At 44.8% G+C, this 26,053-nt stretch overlaps 1 protein-coding gene and 1 long non-coding RNA gene across 6 annotated transcripts in view; one reads left to right on the forward strand and one right to left on the reverse strand.

The window, feature by feature from the left end:
* The window catches only part of LOC139592244 (uncharacterized), a 3,330-nt gene extending 2,255 nt beyond the window's left edge, over positions 1-1,075 (reverse strand). Inside the window, exon 1 of the long non-coding RNA XR_011679947.1 lies at positions 938-1,075. This is a non-coding gene — a long non-coding RNA (uncharacterized lncRNA). The remainder of the gene's footprint in view (positions 1-937) is intronic.
* Positions 1-26,053, forward strand: part of CXXC4 (CXXC finger protein 4) — a 29,075-nt gene extending 3,022 nt beyond the window's left edge. For 3 of the 5 annotated variants that reach the window (XM_071431814.1, XM_071431812.1, XM_071431815.1), the window contains one exon: positions 1-26,053. In XM_071431814.1, the coding sequence (XP_071287915.1) occupies positions 179-1,387 (1,209 nt within the window). In that variant the 5' untranslated portion in view covers positions 1-178 and the 3' untranslated portion in view covers positions 1,388-26,053. The other 2 variants (XM_071431817.1, XM_071431816.1) reach the window with 2 other exon arrangements.

Genomic DNA, 26,053 nt, shown 5'->3' on the forward strand with positions numbered 1-26,053 from the left:
CTGCGGCAGCTCCCGTGAGGATGCCGGAGGAGCGGCTGCCCGGCCGAGCACTGACCGCGGGGATGCGTCCGGAGGAGGAGGATTAAGCGACCCCCCCCCCCCCCGCCCCGTCCCTCTCCCCCCGGCCCCCAGTCCCCCCCGTCCCGTCCCTTCCCGCCGCCCCCCTGCCCCGGCCACCATGAACACCAACGTGTGCGTGGAGAGCGGCCCCAACCCCGAGGCGCCGGGGCTGCCCAAGGACAGCCACCTGCCCGAGGGGGCCCTCAACAGCCTTGTGGATTACAACTCGGAGATGGAGAGGTACCGCTCCTTCGCCACCTTCTACAAGACCAACGGCGGCGCCTTCCCCCAAGCGGCCAAAATCGCCCGCATCACCACCCCCATCTTCCCCAGCGCGGCCGCCGCCGCCGCCGCCCGCATCGGCATGTCCCCCTGGAACTGCGACACCGCCACGGCCGCCGCCGCCACCGCCATGCTCTGGGGCAGCGGCGGCGGCGGCGGCGCGGCGGGCGGCGCGAGGAAACCCTCCTCCTCCTCCTCCTCCGCCGCCGCCGCCGCCGCCTCCGCGGCCGCCGCCGCCGCCTCCTCGCTGCACGCCGGCAGGGGCGGCATGCACCACCGGAGCGACTCGCAGCGGCTGGGCAAGCCCGGCTGCCCGCCGGCCGAGCAGCCCGCCCTGCCCATGGCCAACGGCAACTTCCTCTCCACCCTCGCCCCCGAGCACTGCCGGCCGCTGGCCGGCGAGTGCATGAACAAGCTCAAGTGCGGCGCCGCCGAAGCCGAGATCATGAACCTCCCCGACCGCGTCGGCACCTTCTCGGCCATCCCGGCGCTGGGCGGCCTCTCCCTTCCCCCCGGGGTCATCGTCATGACGGCCCTGCACTCCCCCGCCGCGGCCTCGGCCGCCGTCACAGACAGCGCCTTCCAGATCGCCAACCTGGCGGACTGCCCGCAGAGCCACGCCTCGGCCTCGCCCGCCTCCGCCCTGGGCGCCGCCGCCGGCGCGGGGGGCGGCGGAGGCGGCGGCGGTGGCGGCGGAGGCGGAGGGGGGGCCGGCGGCACCGGCGGCGGGGCCGGGGCCGGGGCGGGCAACCCCGCCAAGAAGAAGCGGAAACGCTGCGGGGTGTGCGTGCCCTGCAAGCGGCTCATCAACTGTGGAGTCTGCAGCAGTTGCAGGAACCGCAAAACGGGACACCAGATCTGCAAATTTAGGAAATGTGAAGAGCTTAAGAAAAAACCGGGCACTTCGTTAGAGGTCAGAGGAGATGATTTCTTTTTCCCCAGCCTCCCGCCGTCCCTCCTCAACCCCCTGCCCCCGCCCCTCCAGTGCTTCTTGTCTAGCTTCAAGATGCAGCATCCCTTCTCCGAGGCCTCCTTCAGGCTCTGAGGGAGCCCCCGCCGCGGGCGCGGCTCCCCGCGGCGCGGCCCCGCCGCCCGCCCCTCTCCGCCCCGCAGGGAAGAGAAACGCCGCCTCCCGCGGCGCCCCGCCGAGCCGGCCGCTGGCCCCCGGCCCCGGGCCGAGGAGGGACGGCCGGGGGGCGCCGGCCCCCGCCCCGCCAGCTCGTGGCCGTTACGGAACGATGCTAACCTGGTTTACCTGCCGTGCTGTTTCCATAAGACTGCTGGCTCTCTGGTTCCTTTTTGTTTTTCTTCCTATTTTTTTTAAATTTCTCTCTCTCCCTGTTTTTTTCTTTCGTTTTTTAATTAATGGCAATCATGACGATTCGGGGCGGTTTGTAGGAGCGGGGAGGTGGGAAAGGGAAAGTTTTAGCTGAACACCAGGTTTTCGCTGTCAGAAGTTCAGGGAAAGCAATGGCAAGTTCTTCTCCAGGTTGGCTGGTAGCAATGTGTCCCAGACAGACGACGGGCCACGGAGCCCAGTAGTAGGAGAAACGCACCCAAGTGATCTCTTTGGCAATGTCTTTTATGAAATACCCTGCTCGTGGTGTATTAAACACAATGGAAGAATAGCACAGGTATGACTGAACTGATTTCTGGCTGAACTGTATGTACGGTTATTTTTACAACGTTTCCTCGGAAGTGACAATGTATTGTGTTCCCCAAAGCTGTAACAACAGGTTTTCAGATTTGCTAGACGTACGAGAGACAGGCAGATCCCGTGTCGCAGACATTTTGGTTATTGTATTGGGTACGACAGACAATGGGAACCAAAATACACAACCGTGAGGAAAATGGCAATTGGATGGTATCGTTAGGGGAAGGGAACAAGTAAGAGGAAAGACTAGTAATCATACTTAATTCCTTGTCATTATAAAAATTATAGTGTTGCTGGTTCGACACACATCTCAGATGCATCTGAAGGTGTCGAGGATGATGGATTTAGTACAGAGGAGTAGTGTGTGGCGGGTGACACCAAGATTTGTAGTCATAAAAATCAGAAACTAAGTGAGAAATTGTAACTTCCCTCTCTCTCTGTGTGTGTGTGTGTGTGCCTGTGTGTGTTTGCATAGCGGTTTATTCCCTTGCTCATTGCTCGCAGGAGCTCTCTCCAAGAAGAGATGGGATGAGGGATTCCAGGGAAAAAGCAACACTTAGAGCCAATTAATTTGTTCTGTGTTAAATAAATTGAGATAATAGTGTTGGTATTGACACTGCCATGGGACAAAAGCAACATTTGGGGGTTCACTGACATTTGGCTGATAGTATTAACTCTTTCCTAACCAGCCTCATCAAAACAACTAATTCCTTCTTGCAAGAATGAACTGTTCTTGCTGAAAGTTTAATTCATAGCTCTGCATCCTTTTAGCTCTTTTTTTTTTCTGAATGGTGACCCAGCATTGCTAACACAAAAACCAGGATGGACTTCCCAGGGATAGAAACTAGACTGGGTTTTCAGCTCTTGTTTTTCCCAATAATACGCCTTTGGTTTTGTAGCAAGTTTGCAAAAAGGATCGTTAACACCTTGTCTGTTAATGCTGAGCATAGCCTAAAACAGACTCCCTGAACCAGAGGCATGGAGAATTCCCCCTACACTACCCAGCACTGAGAGTGCCTTTGTGTGCCAAGTTCCCTCATTAGGCTTGCAAACCAGGGTGCTGCTGGGATTTAATGTTTGTGATAAATGATAGGTTCTGATGGTTTATCGATTTGTGCAGAAAGTGAGCTATCTCTGGAAGAAACACATTTGTACATTATCAGATCTTCCTATGGGTTTGTGTGCATCTCTGAGCACTTTTCCAGAAGTTCTTTGCTCCTGACAAAGGTGTTTGGTAGCGTTAAAAACTTTTCAGGTGTGCTATGAGAATGCCTCCTGTTAAAATTGTTTAACCACTGTGACTAGTAAAACCCATGGTTTAATTAGCCACTTGTGTGCTCTCATAACCACCTGCCTTCACTTCTTCTCTTCATTCTCCCTTTCCCCCACTTACTCTCTCCTGTTTGTGCTCTGTCAGATACGTAAACACAAAAGCTCCTCTGCTGCTGTACTGTGACTTGAAGGAAACAGGTCTCTCTTTCCAGCTGTGGAGATGTCAGTAAGGCATCACTTTTCTGCAGGTCATGGCCCATCACAAGGTTTTGTCACAGGATGTGGCTAATTTCTTTACAGGGGTGTAGTTTGTCAGTAGGAGAGGAAGAATAACTTATTTGCATGGTGTTTTCCTTATGCTTTCTTTCTTCTTTATAAAGAATTAAAATTAATAAAGTGACAGAAGGGCTGCCTGCAGCACAGGTGCAGCAGCAGTGCTCTGGCTGTAGGGCCACCAGCTGGAAGGGTGTCAGAGGGTGACAGGGCCCTGCAGCAGTGGTGTTGGTGTTGGGGCTGGGCAAGGGCAGCCTCCCTGCAGAGTGAGTGCCTGGAGTGACTCTTGGCCTGTGCTCCTGGGGAATCCATCACTCTGCGTGGATGGTCCCCTGGCACCTCGGTTGGTACACAGCCATGGGTATGCATCAAGGATTGAGGGGCTCACCTTCCACTACACACTTAGGTGATTTGTGAATTGTGCTCGACAGTGGCTGCAAAATGCAGGGGTGATTTACAGCAGGGGATGGAACCGTGTTTAAAAACAAATGAAAAATTAGAAAAATACCAATAAACCGTGAGCTGGCTGACCCCACAGAAACCATTTCTCTCTTTTTCCTTTAAATCTCTTCTACTGGTGCAATGAAGGCATAGGATATAACTCTCAAAGATAGTATGTGGAGGTGAAGACAGATCACGTGAATGCTTTCCAGTTCCTGACCTTTGCATTTTTCATGGAATGCTTCTCACTCAGCATTTTTTTTAAAACACTTGAATTATTTTTTCCTATTTTTCTTGTACTGTTTTCACATTAAAAGTGTCCCAATGCTCTAGTATTTTTCATAGAATGTTATTATTACTAGGAAATTTTATGTACAGCAATAATAAATCTATAAAAATCAGATTGACGTCACGTTGCACGCTTCCTACTTGTGTATGTATATTCTGTGTTCATTCAGATTTACAATCAGTTTAAAGAGACATAATCTTTATTTACCCATAGAGACTACTTATTTTCCTCTGATTGGTGCACATGTCTGTAACTTCTGCTGCAGGTTATGAAGGTTAGGTGCCTGGTGGTAGTTCACATTCTTCTCTCTTTTAAGCGAACCCCATTCAGTGCATGAATCTCAGTTGCCCCAGTGCTCATTTTCATTAGCGTGACAGCAAATTCAGGCAGAGAGGCTGACTTGTGTTGGCAGGGGCTGAAGGCTCCTGTCAAATGTGAAATATCAGCTGTTTAGGCATGCTGTCATCGTAGTGGGCACCACTTGCTCCCTTTGTAACAGCCCAGCTAATTGATATGTGCGCTATTAAAGTGAGCGTTTGCATACCAACCCGATTGAGTCAATACCAGCCTCCAAATCCGAGGCACTTGGCTGAGCTGTGCTTCAAGCCAGTGGGATTTTGAGATGGCCTTCTCCAGGGATAGGTTGTGATGATTGATTTCAGCAGGAACGGCGTCTGATCCTGAAAGTCTTAACACCATATGGCATTGCCACGGGGGAGAGAGGCTGCGCTGGCAACCTCCGAACCTGCACTTCGTGTTGCGGTAGCGCGTGCGAGCGCTGTTAAGGGAAGACTGCTGAGCTCTGTGGATAGGGGTCAATTAGTAGGGGCCTCAGAGGAAGCAATTTCCCCGCTGTCTATCTGGCTTTAAATTACATGCACAAGTTAAGTGACGGCATGATGGAATTGAGCAGTGGTGAGGGGGAACTGTAAAGTCTGATAAGAAGCAGGCGGCTAACACGATCCAGCGGGCTAACTGGAAGGTGGAAAGAAAGACCACCTTGTAGCTCGTGTTGCTGTTCATCCCTAAACATCAGCAGTGCTGCTGTATGACAGGCTGTCTCTCCTGCCTGCCACTGTCTCGTGGCCCTCCATCTGGCCGAGGCTCCCTGTGTGCATGTGTTAAACACTTTGCAAAAGGGCAAAAAAGCAGTCCTTGTTCCGGGGCGTTTGCAGCTGGAGCAAGAACTGCCATCTGCCCCGAGCGCAATTTACATTGGTGTTGGCTGCAAAGCCCTGATCAGCCCTGAGAGCTGTTTTTTCCCCTCTTTCCTCCTTGTTTGTGACCCTGGTGCTCTGCCAGGGTTGTCTTGTTCTTCTGTTCCCAGGCCTGAGCCTAGAGGGAGCGTGCCTGGTGCTGGAACTGGCTGCTAGCACCATAAGAGAGCCCTCACTGGATGACTGTGATGCTCGTGCTTGGGGCTTCCAACATGATGCATGATCCTGCTGTGACAGTGTGATCAGGGAGGGGAGGAAGTGAGAGGCAGGGCTAGATCTGACCTTTGTTGGACATTTTGCCATGAGGTTTTGTCACTTTCATTCAGATACTGCATGTCTGGGATAAACATACATTCTATGATGAGTTTTCCTTTGACCTCTGGAGGTTCTTGGGGCAGCACCAGGCCTCCTACTGCCACCTCCAGCAGAGACCAGAGCAGCTACATCTTTGCTCACCAGTCCCTGACCTCTGTTGCTCAGACATCTCTTTGCAGGGAGTTAATCTTCTGCGTTAGGTTCACATCTTGCAGGGCAGGAATGTGCTGCAGTTGGTGGGAGTCATGGGGTGGAGGAATATGCTTAGAGCCCAGAGGAGACAAACTTTTAGTCTCCTTGCAGTTCTAGCAGATGACTAAGTGCAAGTGATTTCCTCTGAAATGTGGTTGGATGGTGCCTGGTTTGCTGTTTCATGTATTGTTGTTTCCCTTTCCTCATGCAATACTTGCAAAGCAGAGAAAGTGCCCAAACCCCATGACATTACTGTTCAGTTTAGAGTATAAATGGCTGCTTGACACACTGTGCATACTGTTGTTAAGGGGGGGCAAAAATGAAGTTACTCCTGCCTAAGAAAATCTCTTGGTGAGATTTGGTACTGAACTGAACAGCATTTGAAGAAATTCTGCAAAATTGTAGGCTAGTCAGGGACTTAACAGTTTCTTTCATACAAACACTGCTTTCTACTTGCATTGAAAATGGCTTGCTTTAAATCATTGAACTATGATTGTTTGCTAGTGAAATTGTCTGTATGGTAAGAGAGGTTAACTGGTTGCAGTGGTTCTGAATTTTGATTTCACTCAGTGGTTCTTTGCATGGTTTTCTAAGTACTAGTATAGGTTATACACTTGGAACATCAAGATTCTGTGCCAGACTCTGGATTTCAGTGTTGTGACTGTTTAATCTATTTTTTTTAAGCTGACATAATGAAATCTCTATGCACTGTTTAGGCTGGTCAAGCTACATGTGTCATGAGAAGGATGATGAATGAGGGTGGTTTGGGATTTTTTTGAGCAGTAATTAGCATAATAGGTGTCTTTTTTCTTCTTTTTTTTTTTTTCTGCCAAATCATCTCAGTCACTTTGAACTAGATATTTCAGTTAGAGGTACATAAAACCATCATGACTTGGAGTCCTATGCCAGCTACAGGATGTTTGGAAAATCTTTTCCAATTCTGTGTTTGTACAAATTGTGGTAGACTATACACATCATGTGTGATTCATATAAGGAGACTTTGTTTAAGTTGGTAGATATGTGAATGTCATGCTTCATGCCACTGATTAGGGGTGGGCAAGAGTAAGGAACAGTCTCAATTTTTGTCTGCTTATTCATGTATGTTTGTATTATCAGATCTTGGGGTCACTTTCCATGCAATTCTGTTTGCTAAGTGCACACTTCACACCTTTACTGAAGTCAGGGAAGACCTTGCTCACTTGGAGAATGGGTTAGGGTGTCAGCAAGCAATCCCTTGGTACTGGGAAAAGAAAAGGAACAGTAACTTTTTTTTTTTTTGGTCAGAAAACAACATCCTGGTACTGCTTTTTGGGTTTAAAAAAAAAAAGTGCCCTAAAGAGTTGAAAAAAAGTTGATGTTCATTTCTGTGTGGTGTGTCATGCATTTATGTATGGCAATGACTAAGAACAGGTCTTTTCCAAATACCCTAAAAATTTGTATTGTAAAAAAGAAAATTAGTAGTCTTCCAACTCTTAACATGCATATATTTTAAGGGTTAGGCTTGGTGAAATAATTCTAAGCAGGCAAACCTAGAATGTACACCTTAAAGACTCATCAAATACAGCATAATCCTTTTGATCACTGGTTGCAATGGGAAATGGCTGCTGCTTGCATAGGTATAAGCCTTTTGGATGTACCCAAGCGAGTTGGGAGCAGTAAGTAACTTGTGTTACTGCAGCCTTGTTACTGGTGGCTAATAATTCCTAAGCCACCAGCTATGTGCTTAAAAACTGGCAGCAGACACCACGTCTCCTGAGGAGTGCCACCACCCAGGGAAAGCATTTCTGTGCTTCTGTAGTGTCTGTGGTTTTGATAGCTCATCTGCTTGGATGATTGTACTGAGCCACAATGTCTTGAAGCATGTGGCTTCCTTTGACACCTTTTCTGCTATTTGAGAGCCCTGACTGCATGTCTGCCTTCTCTCTTCTTTTGGGTACTTCAATTGTTTTCCACAGTCATATCTTGTTCAGTCACATGCAAACACCTGTCCTGAAATTGAATTACTCTGCAGTGTAATCTAAAGTCATCCCCCATTTCGGCATCCTGTGCTTTCTGTTGTGTGTTGAGTTATGTTGCACTGTACTTTAGATGTGACAGCCATTTAATAATGTTGAAGCCTTAGCTCTGCAGGGGCTAAAAAGATCCCAGCAGGCTTGTTAACTTCTACTCTCAGACATTATGGGAAATATTTTCTCCTCCCTGGAACACTTCGGCATCCTCTTAATTAACACTATAAAAATCCATAGCCAGGTATGCGTGAAGCCTGTTTAATTCTTTTGCAGTTTTCCAGAGTTTCTCTGTTCCTTCCTCTTTAACCAGACAGCGGTGCCAAGTGAGATATGAGAACATAAAAGGAATAAAGGCAGCCTGGGTCATGCAGGATACTGTGTTCTTGTCAGGCAGCATACTCATCAAGTGCCTTTCCCATACCCACCATAGGATCTTATTTTTTCCTTGCTCTACTCAGTATTTCTCTTTCTCTGAAGTGTTGGGCATTTTAGAACTTTGCACCTCTCTTTTCTCAGGACAGTATTCTTTTCTGCTTCACACTACTGTGGTCATGGTGTCTGTTGTACTTCTATGTAGAATCCCCACTAGCTGGTATCAGACTTCATTTGACTAGAAGTTATCTTTCTATATATTTGACTAAAAAGCTATCTGAGACAGAGATGAGAGAGATTATTCACTGGTTTAGGAGGTGGAGAAGCAGTATTAAAATTTGAGGTGGAGAGAAGAACTTAAATACTAGAAAATGGGGTAAATCCAAGGGAGTTCAGGATGGATATCACTTAAGATGAGGGCAGAGGAGAAGGAAAGAAGAGCTGCAGAGTGCTCAAACAGAGGAGAAATCCATAGTGGCTGAGGGTTGGTTATAATGTCTGAAGCCTCAGTGAGGGGGTGCCTGCTCCTCCACAGGGGTGACTCAGTTACCATGGGACAGACTAAGCACTGAAGGGTGCAGTGGTAGGGCTGAAGATGCAGTGACATTTCCCTTGCTAAGAAGAGTGTGTGTATACACCTCTAATACGAGGTGTATTTGCTGCTATGAGTAATAAATTAGTATTCAGGTGAGGCAATTGAAGAGCTCACCAGTAACCATCTTCCCAAAACTTCTGCAGGGGAAGGCCAAGATTTCACAGAGCTGAAGGGAACCTTGATGAGGGTAAGCAGGGATTTCCCCATGTCCTTGTGGATATCATAAACCAGTTTTTAAAATTAATTTTGAAAAATTGACTGGAGTTTGTGGAGAGAATTTCAATATCAGGGTGAGCTTTTGGTATGGGTGGAGTCTTGTCTTCCAAACAAGTTGTTCAAGGGGTAAGAAAATGAGAAAGGCATACACACAGAAAAGCCAACAGATATGAGAGAGGGGAAGCTTGCAAAGGAGAGGCTGAAAATGATGATTTCTTGCACGAGGACTTCTTAGTCTTAAAGATTTCCTTGGTGGTGTGTACTGTGTTTCCTGGGAAAGCTGGAGCATGCTGACAGCATATCAGTCTGGCCCAATGTTAACACAAAGAAATTGCCCCATTGTCATGAAAAAAATACCCCACAACAACTGCAGTTCAGTGACATCTGTCCTACACATCCTAACTGTGATGGGAGATTGGAGATTGGGTGCAGCAGCCTCGCAGTTACAGGCTTGGAAGAGAGCTGAAGAGCTCTCACAGTCTGTGTAAAAGCTACAAGGAGAGCAGAGTGAGAGTAATTAAAGATGCTGAAAACACAAAAGGAGAGGCAAGGAATACAATATACAAAGGATATACATTTTTAAATATGTGATCTCCAAAGCAAGTAGTACTAGTGAAAAAAAGGCTTTTGGTTTTAAAGCAAAAAAAACAGGAGAAAAATACATTTGGAAGGGTTGTGTGACCCACATGGCAGGGGGTGAGGGAGGACTCAGTTACACCATCTTAGTAATGATGTAAAACCCATTCCCTCTACATCACCAGTTCATCTGAGCTCTGGGAGGTGGTGAAATGCTTGGCTGGTTGCTTGGAAGCTGATGTAGAGTAAATTGGAGGTCAAAGTCCAGTGAAGGGCACAGTGTCATGAAAATAATGACTGAGATGGGTCTTAATTGTCATCCTTGCAAATTTCAGAAGACACACTCGGGAAAGACCAGGATTCAAAAGCATTTACAATGTATTAATGTCTCCCTCAGCAGTCAGGAATTGTGGTGACCTGTTGTATGAGAGTGTTGCTGCTCCCCTTCCTGCATCGAGTCAGACAATGCATGGTGCTCACCTTGATGCTTGGCTACAAGACAGCCAAACTGGCACCTGCAATGGGTCTTAGGCATTGGCTGGTTATACTCCCTCAGCTGAGATACCAAGTGCTGCATTTGAGTGATGTATTTCTGTATTTCTCCTTCCTTTTATTTTTCTTTTATTTTTCTTTTTGCAAGCTTTGCAGAAAAAGAAATAAGCAAGCAGAGACCAAGAATTTAATGGTTATATTTTTCACTGGCTCTTTTATCAACAGCATGTGAAAAATCCCAAAGGACAGAAGCAGTTAGCTAACCAATGAGGCATCATAGCTGATTTTAGGTTCCATGCAGGAGAAAAAGATACTGAAGCCCCAGCAGCTCAAAGGGAAAGAGATTTAAATTTAGGTTTGGTACTAAGAAACGTGCCTCTCCTCTGCTTGGAGACCAGTCTGTAAGAGATTACTGTACCCCAGGGCAGCAGTTTGGAGGATGATAGAGATGTCAGCCTGTGAGTGCAAAGACTTGTACCACTGGATGATGAACCAGCAGGGATTTCTCATTAATGGAATGAATGTTAACAAGAATAATTCTGTTTTGTGAGCTGGTGTGTGTGGGAAGGATAAATGATAGGGGCTGATGGATGGTCTTCACAGAGATTTGATTAGGGAGAAGGTGAATGGCAGTGTGTGTGTGAGAGAGGGGGAGGTGTGTGCACGTGGTACATCCATTGCAGTAGGCAGGCACACTTCTAATTGATAATGTCTGCCAGAGAAGTCAGCAGAAGTAACCAGATAGGTCCTAGGCAAAAGCAGAAGCTGAGCACTGGTGTGGATATTTCATTTTTAGTGTCCTGTGTATTGTAGAATCTTGGGTTTTATGTTGCATGGTGGTTACAAACCTGTATCCAAGAGAAAAACTTTTGTCAGTAACAGAGCTTTCTGCTAATAAAGCATTTGACTATTGATATTAATTCCCACAGTCAGTATGAGAGCACTGAATGACATCTTCTCTGACCTGCTTAGTGTCATCTTTGTCTCTGAAGTAACACTCCTAAAGCTTATATGAGCCCTTCCCTGAAAAAGCAGGAGACAGGCCAGACCTACTGGTTGAGAGGCCAGGCAGGCAGAACCAGCAGAAACAATCCCTCATCCTTGCCTGAGGCCTTCATATGCTGCTGGAATGCAAATAATAAATGGAAAAAGGCAAAATAGTCACATAAGCTGAGTAGGCACTCTAAGCAGCTCCAGCCTCAGGTACAGGGCTAGCTGAGAAAGTGAATGAACTGCATGAACTGCTGGAGAGAGATGTAGAAATAGGGAAGGAAACGTGAATCCCTTTGACAGCGAGATGTCTAACCCTAACCCTCGCCCGAAAAGCCAAACCTCTGCTACGGTCCTTTGGCAGGAAGCCATGAGGAGCTGGAGTGTGGCCATCTGGAGCCGAGGACAAGGTGGCAGGTGACAGGTGACAGGTGACAGGAGGAGTTCAGGCCCACTGGCCGGTGCTGCCAGCCCGCCTGCAGCATGCCAGGCTCGGGGAAGCCCACAGCCAAGCCGTGCTCCCCTCGGGAGCGAGCGAGACAGCAGAGGTGGAGACTTGGCTCCGTCCCTCGGCTCACTGGCCAAAAGGGCTGTGCTGGCACAAGGGAGGGAGTGTGCTGGAAGGCATCCACAGGCAGCTACTCCAGCCTGGCAGGGGATGGGCAGAGGAGGTGTGTTCCTTCCCAGGGCTCTGCCTGCATCCACGTGCCATGTGCCGGTACCCTCTGCGTGCCCCTGCAGTGCTTCAGTGACTTGGGCTGGCCCCTGGGGGTGCTGAGGCCCATGGTGGAGCATGGGAGCTGCTCCCCTTAGAGCTGAAGGTGATGCTCACTGGCACAGAGTGGGGCTCCATCACTAACATTTCCTGGGACTGAGCTATTTTTGCTTTGACAGCATTAGTCCAGATTCCTTTCGATTTCTGATCTGTGGTTGCCGTCTGTTTTCCCCAATGGCATTACACATTTTTTCAGATCAGGACCCTATTCTCCCAAATTTGATCTCATCTATATAGTGAAAAAAAAAGTTAATATATAAAATAAACTGTGGTGTGCAGTGAATGTAAATGAGGGATACCTTTGCTCCTTTTTTCTTCCGTGGAGAAACACATTACTTCTCTGACTAATCCTATTGATTTGGCTGGGGAGCTATGGCCTGCTGCTGATGTCAAGTCCAAGTGGCAGGATCCGGCTATACAGTGGCAGGTCTCCGTGGCCGTTGGCACAAACGCTTTAGTCCCCAGCTGACTCCACTGAAATCTCCTGAGGTTACCTCTGAGCTATTTGAGAAGAGCTGGGTTTTCAAACCATGACCCTGACTTAGGAGTACATTTTAAAAATTTCTACTTGAAATGTCCTGTAGCAAAGGTTTACTTTTCACTCGGTGAAGCTGGCGGCAGAGAAAGTCAAATGAGTTTTCCTAATCTGGTATGTTCTAAATCTGGTTTGTCTCAAATACAGCCTGAGAGATATGCAGTGCAAGTGGAAAAATAACTGCCAGCACGCAGATGCGTGTCCTCCCGGAGCAAATAAAGCTGACTTTTAAAATGAATGTTAAATTTCATCCTTGGTATGAAGGGAGACAGGCTTGTAGTTCAGGTATGGGGAGAGATGTTTTAAGGTGGGCTGTGGAAGAAAGCTCACCACCAAACTTCTGACCCAGCGTACATGTCCCTTTTTATCTGCTAAGTCCAATAATAAGCTTGTTATTAGAGGACATCTGTTACTGCCTGATAACTCGTGCAGCAAGCAGGAGCACAGCGTTGGTGGGCAGCCAGGGATTTTGGCAGCTGTGGGGAGCAGCAGCTTCGTGGACTGTTTCACACCTCGTCCAGAGCGGGGTCAGCACATCCCTCCCGTGGGCCTGTGGCTGGGTGGGAGGATGCCAGGAGTGTGAGGCAAGGGCTATTTCTGCACAGAGCTCCCCTGTGCCAGTTGGTGTGCAGGTGTGCCAAAGCCTCATCCACGCATCCTCCTGCAGCCACAGCTGGCCCCTCGGTGCTGGGTCAGCGTGGTGGGTCCCTGGCATACCTCCAGGACAGGCAGTGCAGCAGCTGGGAGAAACGTGCCACACGCTGGGTTCTGCTTTTTCCTTCTGCATTTCCAGGGGATGCAGTTCACACACCAGTTTCTTGCCCCTAAGCCTCCTTGCCTGAAGAAAAACATTCAAGGAGACTGTGTGAGCTGAATCTGAGCGTCATGAGGTTTTCCCCAAAGCCATTGCTGTAGGTAATGTATATTTATGAGCGGAACAAAGTGGGCTGCAGATACTTTGAAAGGCTGCTTTCCTCTCGGTGGCTTAGCATTTAGGCAAGTTAGGAGTGGAGATGCTGTCCAGACTGCATTTGCCAGTGGCAGAACAGGCTGGTGCAGGACAGATGGCATCTTCCACCTGCCTTCCCTGTGTGTCAGGAGATGCTGATGCTCTGTGGTTCAGGAGATGGTTATCTTTCCAGTACCGAGAGGGAGCCTTCAAGAAAAGTGGAGAGGGACTTTCTACAGGGGTACATAGTGGTAGGAAAAGGAGAAATGGCTTTAGACTGAAAGAAGGTAGGTTTAGATACATATTAGGAAGAAACATCTTATGCTGAGGGTGGTGAGGCACTGGAACAGGCTGTCCAGGGAAGCTGTGGATGCCTCATCCCTGCCAGTGTTCAAAGCTGACTTGGATGGGGATCTGAGAAACCTGGTGGAGTGAGTAGTGTCCCTGCCCATGGCAGGTGAGTTGGAGGTGATCTATAAGGGCCCTTCTGACCCAAATAATTCTATGATCTTAGAGTGCTCTGCAGATCAGGAGACCACATCCCTCTGCTGGCCTTTAGCCCATCACAGTGTAAGACTGTGATTGTCTGTGCCAGTGTAAGACTGTGACTGTGACTGTCATTCCAACAATGAGACTGTGCCTGTACAGTCTCAGGACTGCCCTGTGTGCCCTGAGCCCAGCTCTTGTGTGGGGAAGGGTCTTTCCAGAGAGGGAAATAGGGGATGGAAAGTGAGTTTTGAATTTGCACCAGAGTCTGTATTGTTTATGTATGAGCGATGCTGATGTCATTTCCAGGGTGAGTGTCGGACACCTGAATTAGCTTGTGGCACTAGAAATACAAGGTGTGACATGAAGTAAAGGCCAGCTTGCTTTCCTGCTGGCAGTCATGTGGGCTCTGTTAGACTCATGAGGTGCATAGCCTGCATTCACACAGTGTAAGGAAAGCATACAGGCACTGGTTTATGGCCAGTGGTGGTCAGTGTTTGCTGGGCCAGGCTCCTGATGGATTCAAATTGTATTTCATGCAGTGGCCAGGACTTTTCAGCTGAATTGTTTTGGGCACCATAGAGCACCAGATTTCTCTATATCTGACCATATATCTCTTTCTCAATATATATAGATATATTGAGATAGACACAGACACACACATATACATGTATATAGGTGTATATAACTTGCTGGGCCAAACTGCTCCTCTTGTGCAAGGCGTTTCAAGGAGGGATTGCTCTCCAACTTGAGAAGCTCATGTTGGGTTATCTGCAGATAAGCTCACTTTTCCCTGTGTTGCTAGCACGAGTCCCGCTGCTTTGGGAAATCCACCAGTTTCATGTCATTTGCCATGTGAATTTCTGATTCATTAACACGCTGTGTATTTCGGTGGTTGGATAGGTCTCTGTAAAGACCACCAGGTAGCCAAGATTGTATTGGACATAGCTCAATTGCTGTAGACTTCCCAAAGACCCTCTGTTGAGCTGGATTGCTTCCAAGGCTCCTCAAGAGGAGTGAGGAGTGCCACATCTGGCTAATAATTTGCTGTAGCCAACATATGAGTTTACTTCAATGAGAGCAGGATTTTTGCTCATGGATCAAACATCAAAGGATTCTTACATAATGCAATATCTTTTAACATTGGTAAAGTATTAGGTCATAATCATGTAGTGCTCTGATATATTTTATTATTCTATTTTATTTCTGAATGCAGTTCACCTCAAATGATTCCCTAGCCTTGTAGAAAATAGTAATACAGGTGACTTACAGTGAGTCTTGGTTGGATAGCTCTGAATTTTCTCTGCACCCTAGCAGCAGCAGCATTCCAAGCAGGTGCAGCCAACTTTCCTGATTCCTTGTATCTGTATCACACTTTTCAAGTGTGTGTGAGACTCAAGGAGCCGAGGAGAGAGGATTCTCTGGCAGGTGGGGTAGCCTTGGCTTGAGCTTGCCAAGGGCTGGGCTGGGCAAGCAGGCGGGCCTTGGATGAGCAAATCCCACTGTCTGGCATCCCATGCCTCCTTCAGTCGGTCACCCCAGAGAGCAGTGGGAGAGATCATTCTTTACTGAGTGCTGTTGCTGTGAAAATGCAAGTGTTGAAACAGACTTTGGTGAGGAATTTACAGCTCCTGCCAGCATGCTGGTTTTTATGTGTTGTGTACAGCCAGGATCTGCTTTTACATTTCCCTGTGGAGCATCCAGACAGATACATAGGTATCATTTTTCTGCTTAATTGAGGAGATTTTCTGTTGGTTTCCGTTGCCTGTTTTTTACCTTTTTTCTCCAAAAATGTAGCATGCTTGGTTCCCTATATGAAACTCATTTTTTGAGGCAATAATTAGATCTTCAGATTTCAAATATTCGAGCTACTTCTTCTGCAGTGAAAGCTGGCACATAGGGAGCAGAATAGAAAGTTTGAAAGTGTGGAGGACATTTCATCCCGGGTTTATGTAGGGATAAATCCTCTCCAGTGCCATGCTTTATGGCATTACCTGCATGGAGAAGCCAGGGCTGCAGGTTTCTGAGCATCCTCCTGAGAGCAAGGCTGCCATTTGTCAGCATTTGCACCAGCACGAGCAGTGAAGGCTTTTACAGCAAAACCGCGCTGATCAACTCTGGTTCTGCTCCTCACCACCCCTCCCCAGGCTTCCAGGCAGATCTGTCTTTCCTGTCACTCAGGATAACCATTCCCCACCAGCAGCACAGAGATTCTGGATCTGTTCAGAATGTGCTGTAATCTCACTGAGAGTTTGACTCCCCAGCTGGGAGTGCTGGGTTTATACAGCCAAGCAGTAGATGGTCATTGCACTTAAACTTTTGTGTTGGTGTGTTGAACCTCTAAATGGGCTGAAGGGTCTCTCTTTGTCTCCAAATAACCTTGATCCTTGGAGTGCTGAAATCTATGGATTTCATTGCATATACTGGTTAGGATTTAACTTGATATAGCTGTTCAATTTTAAAGGATTTCTTCTTTTTTGTTTGTGGGTTTTTTTTTTTTTGTTTTGTTTTTTTTTGTTTTTTTGGTTTTTTTTTTTTTGTTTAAGGGTGGATTAGTAATTCATTCCCAAATTGGTAGTTAGCACAATGGATGTTTAATTGTAAATGTATATCTTTAATTAGAACTTGGTACACAGATGCAAAAATTCCTTATCTTGCAGTTTTTCAAAAGCACACATATTAAACCACAGCCTTGCCCTTCAAAAATACTGTTCTGTGCATTTAAAGGTCTGAATGACCTTTTAATCAGACATTACACCTTTACTTCCAGCTGATATGACAACGTCTGACAGTAACTCAACGTGATGTGGCAAGAAAATAAATAAAAGCCATCTCAGTCACTATGTCTTTAAATCTCTCTGTCTTGCTGTGGTTTTGTGTTCAGGCAGATGGACCCACAGCAGAATATTACATTTAGTTTTCAAGTGAAGACAATGTATTGAGTTTAATATGTTTGCATGTTTGACTGTTCTTTTGAGGTCAATTTAGTCATACGATTGTTTCCTGCCATTCCGAACTCCAGCCTCTTCTGCAGCCAAGCTCTTTATAAATTATAAATCTGTAAACCTCGCTCTCAGCAGCCATCTTACAGCCCACACAGACTGCTGTGGATGGTCTAGAAATTGCATTAGCTCTCCTCAGCGTGCCTGGGTGCGAGGGCTGCCGTGCTCTGTCGCTACTTGTGCTCATGCTCACCTCACGTAAACGGGCAGAGCAGGGACTGGTAAAGATGGATATGAGCAATTCCTACTTTTGCACCATCAACACAAAGAGAACTCACATTAGTCAAGGTGGTTGTATTTAACACATCAGCTTATTGTCCTTGGAAGTTAATTTTCAGATGATTTATTGAAGTGTAACATTTGTGGAGGGGGAGTGGATATTGAATTGACAACAGGTCAGAGTTCTGATAATACAGCAGAATTATTTTGATCTCTGGTATTTCCAAGTGCTGAAGCAATAAACATAACAATAACAGCTTCCCTTTCATATGGCTTTTACGAAAAGAGAAGCTGTGTACTGTTGGAGCCTGTTTATCTTAAACTTGAATAATTATTCAACAAAAAATACATGCCATACTAATGAGCAGTTCCCTGGAATTCAGAAAGTAATATTGTGACACTAAGTACAATGCACATGTACACTGCAGGATCCATGGTCTGTTGGATTTTTATGGAAAAACTAGGAAAACATTAAAAAGGTCTTCCCTGAAACAAAAAAAGAACTCTTTCAAAAAGAGACATGTACTTAAATGTGCACGAGCAACATCCATGAGAACTTATTTGTTATAAATATTCATTTGGAAATTTCAAGAGTTTTGCTTTTAGGAGATTTTTTTTTTTCAGATGTAACACTACTGTTTTGTGGGTAGTTCTTAATGAAACAAATACTTGTAAGCTGGGACAGACTGATAGGGTTAGTGTCACTCTCCCCTCCCTGGACAGGGCAGTTATTAATTCTGGAGGAGAGAGATGTGGGTCCAGATGCATGGGTTCAAGGGTGCTTTGATTATCTTTTGACTGAAGGAAATTGAGGATGAGAAGTTCCTCACAGAAGTGACACAGCCCTTGCAGGCTCAGTCCCTTCAGCCTCTCATGTAGGTTGTACTTTAAAGGTGTGAAGGGAATTTGCTGCTACTCAAATGTGTATGGAGGCACCTGGGTGCAAGTGGGTATCATTTTCAGGGTGCAGCTGGTGGGGGAAAGAGGGCGGCAGTAGCTCTCTTTACACAAGACTGTTTCTGTGTAAGCCAAGGTCCTGCATGCGTGTGAAAGAAAGGACAGGGGCGGTCCTGGGCAGCACCCCTAAATCAGCACGGTGATTCCCTCACTGGAATGAAGTCATGGATGTGTTTTCAGTTCTTTCTGCATTGCAGCCTAAATGTGGAACAAGGTGTGGTTTGAAAATGCCAACCTGTCCTCCTGAGGTGTCTGCAGACACAGCATGCTTTCTGAGTGACAGAGCAGGGCCTTTGCTACTCCCCTGTCTCGAGCATGGTCTTGCCAAAGCGTCTGTTTAACCCACAAACCCACTGAGCCGTAACTGCGTGCCTAGTATGACGGCTCAAGGCAGGAACCATCGTACAACCCTGTGGTTATTCTAAAAGCGTTGTCTGTTTTCCAGATATTTTTTCTAGAAATGTTTACATTTTCATGACTACCTTGTTAACAAACTAAGGAGAAGTCAGCGTGTTAGGTGTGTTACATACTGAGTACGATGTATTACATGTGATCCTAAAATGGTGTGTGTTTGGAGAAGGATGTTTCTATTAATTGTCAAGCAATGGGAGGCATCGTGTTGTTCCTAGATAACTGAAAGTATGCCTAAAATGTAAAGGAAAAGAACAACTAGAACTCGAGTATGCCAATGCCACAAAAGAAAGCTTAACTTGTTTTCTTGCTTTTTTTTTAGAGAACACCTGTTCCCAGCGCTGAAGCATTCCGATGGTTCTTTTAAGCAGTAGTGTATCTTATTTTCGAGGCAGTCCGAAGTGAATGGCAAGCTAAAGTCTTGTTTTAAGAAACTGCTTAGTCCACCATTGAAGAATATACTCAGATACTATTTTCATTTATGTATAGGGGTTTCCTCAAAAGCAAAAGACAAAAACCTGTGAGCCTGGGGAATTGGCCAGCTTCTTCACATTCAGTACACCGATTCTTTCTTTGATGTAACTTAGCTATACTAGTGAAGTTGTTGTCTATTTTTAAAGTGGCTGTAAAAAAAAAAAAAAGTTTGGGTAAACCCCTGCTATAAAGTCATGTATCTTTGAAAAGTAACATATCTATACTTCATTTTCAAATATATGTGTTTCAGTACTGTAAACTGTACAGATAGCCGCTTGTATTTTGTGTGTTTAGACACAAGGAGACAATCATGTCTGAGCATCAATGGAGATAAACAGTTTGTACACAACAGTGTGGTTCTGCAAATTGAATCCGGAGCAATAAATTCTAGCTTTAACTATTATTTTGCTAGTTGTTTCGCAGCAGCAGCAGCAACAGCAGCACTGTTTTACCATGCATCCTTCCATAGAGACTTGATGCCAAGTTTTCCAAGATAAAAAGATTGTGATGCATCTAGCAATTGCCTTCTGTTGTGGTGTTGTGAGAGGGGAAGACGTAACACTTAAAATTAATCTTTCAAGCACTATATTAGAATAGTGGTTTGTGCACTTGCATTGCTTCCAAAGGAGCTTTACAGAGGTGTATCTCTCCAAAAATGCTGTCTGGTGTCTGACTCATTTTTCACTGTGCCCAGCATAGGCAAATGTGCAAAACTAGTAATTTAAATAAAGGTTGTTCTAGGATACAAACCAGAGTATGGGACCTTAGCAAAAATGATGACTCAGTTTAATTACCCTTCACCTACAAGATCTTATGTAACATTTTCAGTCAATGGAGTAAATATTTTATAAAGTGGAATGCCATATTTTTGGTTCTGGTGGAGCGCTTCACAGTTAAGTGAGTTTTGACAGTTGGACTGGTTTAGGTTTCACTTGCACTTGTGCTCATTTGAGAGCCTGGATATTTTTGCGGTATAAAAAAGATTTTTTTTTTATTTTTATCCTTTTAAAAAAAGACCGCTTCTCCCCATGTTTCTTGGTCCACTGATTTTGGCTTTGCTGAATGACTGGTCCCTTAAGCCCTTACAAAAATGCTTTGCTGTTCTTCTTCCTGTTCTAGCTGTATGGAAGAAATGTCTACTCCATGGAAAGGCAGCACACAGAGGGATATAGCTGACATGCCATAAAAAATAAGGAGGATTCTTTACTTAGGGATACTTACTATCAGTCGATCATCACTTTTTATCGCTTGGCTTTGTCATACCACTCTCGAGTGAGAAGGCCATGCCACCAAAGTAAGTGAATGCTGTTGTGCCATGTATTTGATAGATTTGTAATTTTATACAAGATAGGCCTACCAGTAGTTTCACAAAAACGATGCTGGGCATGCAAATAACTAATTAATGTTGCACAGCACATGTAAATCTCCTACTGTTTCAGCACTTTCTTCAGGGTTTTGCTAAGTACTTCAGCCTTTGGCCCCGGTCACACTTACTTGATGAAGCACAAGGTTGGGAATGCTCCAGTGAGGGACCTGTGCAGGTGGGGAAGACACCAGCTTTGGCAAGTGAGGGCTGGCAGGTGTCAGGAACAGCCCAGAAAGTGAAGACGAGGGGATGGAGGCAGAGAAACCTCCTGAAGGCACATGTGTGTCAGCAGGACTGGGCAGAGCATGGGTGACCCAGGGTAACTGGAGGGCACAGTTGGGCTGAGCTTACACCTGCATCCTCAGCTTAGGGTCAGTGCATGTGCCAGTGTCCTTGCGTTGTACAACGTCACATACATGGCTTCAGAGGTGGAATGTCACGCTTAAAATGCTTCTATCATGGTGCCCCTCTTACAGTTTGTGAGATCCTCAGTTGTATACTCATCCAATGCCTATTCAATGAGCTTTGTGTCTGTTTGTAGGGCAGCTGTGTATGGATTTTTTTGTGTTGGAGACTTTTTGGTTAGGGGCCTCTGTTACTGATCGTTAGACCAATATGAGCTCTGCAAGGTCTTCTCTACCAAAGTGCTGACTGACTTACAAACTGAAGCCTTATTTGCACATCTGGCTGGTAAGCTTGCCTTGCTCTTTGGAAAACTCTCATTGCTCTTACAGAAGCAGAGGCAAAGTTAAGTTCAGGATACGTTAGGTATACAAAGATACTCATAGCAATGTCTAATACCCTAATGTTGCATGTCTTGTTGTGGTTCCTTTTTTTTGTTTTGTTGTTTTGTTTTAGAGAACTGCTGGATCTGTATATTGTAATTTTGGTGTTTTACATGTCAATCCAAAATTGTTAAACACACAAACAAGCATACCTTGAAAATGAACCAGAGGTGATTTTTCTTTGATTTACCCTTATGGTTTTCATTTCAGATGTTGTTCCTTTGTACCATCAGGTTTTTAGATTCTGCTGAAACAGTATTTAATATGATGTAGTGTGCATAGAGCATTTTAATTAGTGATGTTTGAAGAAGGAAATCCATTTTCTGGCCTGTCTCTCCCCACCTCTCCCCATTTATATACATATTTGTCAATCGGATTATTGTCAAGTTCTAATTACCAAATTTGTGCTTTTCACAAGGTCCAATACTGTTTTCCAATGTGAAAATTTGTGTTCTTCTCTGTTCTTCATTCTCACAGTGAAAAGTAAAAAAAAAATAAAGGGTGTGGGCAAAAAAAAAAGCAGAACTCTGTCTTCTAGGTGTGAGTGAGTGCTAAGCCTAGTGGAAGCATTTTTGGCATACCCCAGATAAACTTATGAAAAATGGTAAGCTTGAAAGGGAGGCACACGTGCCCATTCTGTCAATTAATAACAGACCCTCCCTATGAGGGAAAATACTCCCTTTTGTACAGACCCCCTGGTATGTAAGTCCTACAATTAATGTTGAAGAATGTAAAGTCTTTAAACCGGCTATATCTGTAATCAAATAATGAAGAAAGAAAGTAGTTAAATGAACATACCATTCAGGGTCGAATGCATTCAGCAAAAAGCAGTAGTGGGTCTTTGATCATGGTTAGATGCATAGTGATATCAAACAGTGGGTTCTCATGTAACAGCTAAATGTTTCAGATTTTGTTTTTATTAAATTTGGCAGTTTCACGCTGAGCTCTACTGTATTCTTAGTGAACAAAAGACAGCTCCTATGTTAGAAAGTACTCCATTTTCACAATTGCAGGGAACTAGGAGGGTATTTTCAGAAACATGGGCCACAGAAATGTACTCCTTTCACAGTGTTCTCCTATTTCTGAACTGTGCAGTTATCTATTAAATTTTCTAATAGATATTTGTGTAAGGTGTATGTATGCTTGTGCAATTATGGAAAAAAAACAGTTTTGGAAAACAGTGTATTTATGAAAAAATAATCACTTATGGGGCATGTACAAAACTGTATAAAAACATTCAATTTGCCCAGTAAAGTTGTTTTTTGTGATATTTCTGTGTTGTTGAATAAAGGACTTTAGTATTCAAAATATCTCTCTTTTTCCATAAACAGGTCCTGTTTGTGGGATCTTAAACAAAGAAAACCTCTTTTACAAAAGAACCCTCAAAATGAGCGAGAAGGTCCAAATGCTGACCTCAGTCTTGCGTGTGGGAATGAATGCTTATGAAGTGATGGTACAATAGCCACAGAGCTTATTGCTTCTCAATTGGCAATTGATGGAAACCCCATAAGTTGTGTAACTGAAGGTAACATCGTACTCTGGATTTTTTAAAATAGCAGAAAAAAATACTGCCTTTTCTTCGACTAGGAATGTTACTGTGAGATTTTGAGGCTATGAAAGGTTAGTGAAGTAAGAGCAAGACTGATTACAGAAAGCCTTAAACCCATTAGTGCAGACCTGTGTTGTATATGAAGAGTGGACTAGTGAGGGTGGTGTGATAAATTAGCAGTTAGCTTTGTATGGAGAAGCCTGCAAAGGTGAAATCTCATCTGTAGCTCTTGCAACAAACAGTAGTCCTGAGGGTAGATCAGCCCATTGCTGTTGAAGTACTTGGAATTACAAATATGGCTTGTGAGAGAATGACAACATTATCTTCCTTTCTGTTTTACTGCTTCTCAGTTCAAAGTTCAGCTCTCTACCTGTCTCAAAACTCAAATACATAGCTAAGGAAATGTTTTGCTCTTGACATTTTGTTTCCCCATACTACTTGCCAGCATTGAAGCAACTTCAGATAGGTGGGAAGGTTTGTGACAGGCACATCATCTGATTTTGGTGAAATTTGGAACGTCATCTTTCTGCGAATATTCCTTTAATCAACAGAAAGTCGGCTCTTAGGTGCCAAAACAGAATTTTGAACGAGTTTGAAAAACGAGGTAGGTCCTTTAGTCTGTGAGATGCTTTCAATGCCAGCTGATTTTCCAGGGGGAGCCTTGGTGTATCCTTTTGTTTTTTCAAGAAAGCAACAAAAGAAAAAGGAACAGAAGTGGATTTTCCACTGATCCTGTCTGCTCTCATCGAAATCCATAAGGATATATGTTCTTGGGAGACATAGACCGCTCATTAGACAAGAGTGAATCTTGAGGTCTGTTTGAAGAGGAGGAAAAGGGCTGCCAGGTTGCTCAGGCATACTCAGTGATCTCTCTGGATTAAATATAGAATTCACAGGGAGGAAATACACTCATTTCATGAGACGGTCGATTTGGAAGCAGGAAGAGGTCTCTGAGTTCCTATTCTTTTAATGCTTTCTCTTTCAACATTTTTCCCCTCAAGTATTGTTTTATACTGGTCTGAATGAAAAACGTCCCTCAGCTCTGAAGAAATACTCGCCCCAGATATGAACCTTGTAGTTTAAAACTACCTCTAGTTTTTTATAGCTTTTATTTTTTAATTAAAAAAACAAAAAAACCCAAAACAACAAAACAACAACAAAACTAAGCAACTAAAAGTAAAAACTCAGTCAAGAAGCAGGTAATTCTTCAAAGCCAAAGCTGACAAACTTACTACTGAGCCTATTAAAGAAAGGAAAATACCCTTTTGTGTGGAAACTCAGTTTTTCTAGGCTGTGTTGGGCTCAATTTGGTTTTGCCACTAGCCATGTCAATGCTCTTTTATATATTTCCAAGGAACAAGTCTGAAATTATGAACAGTCTAGTGATACAGGCCAGTGTGCCTTCTGGGAGGCTCCAGTCTTCCCCATGTTCCCATGGGGTTTACCAGATAGCTTGTGGAAATTGAGGATATTGTATAGGAGGCTTGGTTATAAGTTTGATCTTACTTCACTGTAAGGATCTACTCAGTTACCAGTGTGCACTGAGCATGGATAGATGGCCCCAAAATCTATAAAGGAAAGAAATTCTTCTTCTTCTCAGTAATAACTGCAGAACGTACAATGATCTTTGAAACCACTGTATCTATCTGAGGAAAGAAAGTCAAAGTGCTGCAGGATCTGCTCCCCCTGTAGGTTTGTCTTGGTTTGCTGTTTGGTTTTTAGGGTGGATACACTCAGCTGGGTTGCTGGGTGCTTCAGCAGAGCCATTTTCCCCAAGGCAGGCAGAATAAAGGAAATGCAGGTAGCAAAATGTTATTCTTGCAAGGCAAGGATCTAGATTGCCTAAAGAAACTGTGATGTTCTGGAAGATTTTCTCGGCTCTTCTAAGTTCTCAGATGATATTAAAGGATTGTCACATTATTAGTAATGTAATAATCAGGAAGAATTTGTCATGCTACCACCCATTCCTGAAAAACAAGTTTTAGAATTCAGCCTTAATGGGTTAATTTCCCAACCAACTCTGAAGGTGCTTCTTCGTGTAATATGACTCCCCTATAAAAGAAGATGCTGTGGCAGTAGGTTGATTGGCCTGTATAGGGCCTTGACTTGCAGACTCAAGGATCTCTGATAGAAAATAATTCAGAATTCTGGTAGAAGGATCTGCAGGTGTCATGATGTCAGCCAGAGCCTGGATTAATTATTCGGTGCAGTTCTCCCCAGTTTGGTTTATGATATGTATAAGCATCCTACATTTGAGAAGAAACCACCTTTCTTCCCTTGCTCTTTTAAGTCTGCTCTCTTTATGGAATTAATAAGACTAACCTTCTGCACTTCTTCAGGAAAGGCCAAAGCATTAGAAGAAATACATCTCTTTTTGGCTAGACATTTTCCTTTGGGAAAAGACAGAAGAGTTAGTCTAGGTCAGAAACTCCTGGTGCTTTCTCAAATCTCCTAACAGGGGTTTCTCTGCATTGGATGTAGCTTGTGAGCAGAGCCCATACCTCAGCTTGGCAATTGGTCACAATCCTACAGAACATCAGCACTAAAGCAGACAGGAGCCATGGGGATGTTCCCACTGCCCTCTCCCTGGTACATGTGACACACAAAGGTTTATGGCAGGGCTCCAACACCCTTCCCATGCAGGGGGTCAGGCTTGCTATACCCAGCAGAGAGGTGAACTTCCCCAGAACTGAGCAGCCTGTAGCTGAAGGTTTTTAAAAAGAGAGAAGGTTTTTACACGTCCAGACAGGGACTAGAACATCTCAACCCACTTGTCTCACATTAGCTTTTGATTTACAGCTGTGAGAGTTGGTGGCTGCCAGGCTGCAGGAGAAGGAGCTGGGCTGTTGAGGATACCTAGTCTCTTCTTAAATGCCTACATTTTAATGGTCATATCTAGAGATTGATAGTGAATTTGAGCAGCTGATATGTTGACCGAGATTAATGCAAAATTATTACAACTGGTTTTCAACCTTTTGTTGGAGAGTCAGTGAGTAAATAATCTGATCTAGCAAAATCTGTCACCCACATTAGGAACTGTGAACTAATTATTGCTTTCTGATACTCTGCTCTTACTTGTTTTCCCTTTTTAACCTGATTGTTTGCATTCCTAGGACTGATTTGCCTTTCTGATGCAATGCCATGTGATCTGCTGATTAATTTTTGTGAGCAATCATAAACTCCAACCTATGGCTGACTCCATATATTTTTATGCTACGCTCCATAAACATTCATTCATTTATTATGATTACTGTGTGGAAACAGACTTTTACAGGCTAATAAACTTGGATTTGAACTGGT

This window comes from Agelaius tricolor, unplaced genomic scaffold, assembly GCF_023055355.1.
Source record: "Agelaius tricolor isolate 1412-34295 unplaced genomic scaffold, bAgeTri1.0.p SCAF_8, whole genome shotgun sequence".
In the NCBI taxonomy this organism is placed as follows: Eukaryota; Metazoa; Chordata; class Aves; order Passeriformes; family Icteridae; genus Agelaius; species Agelaius tricolor.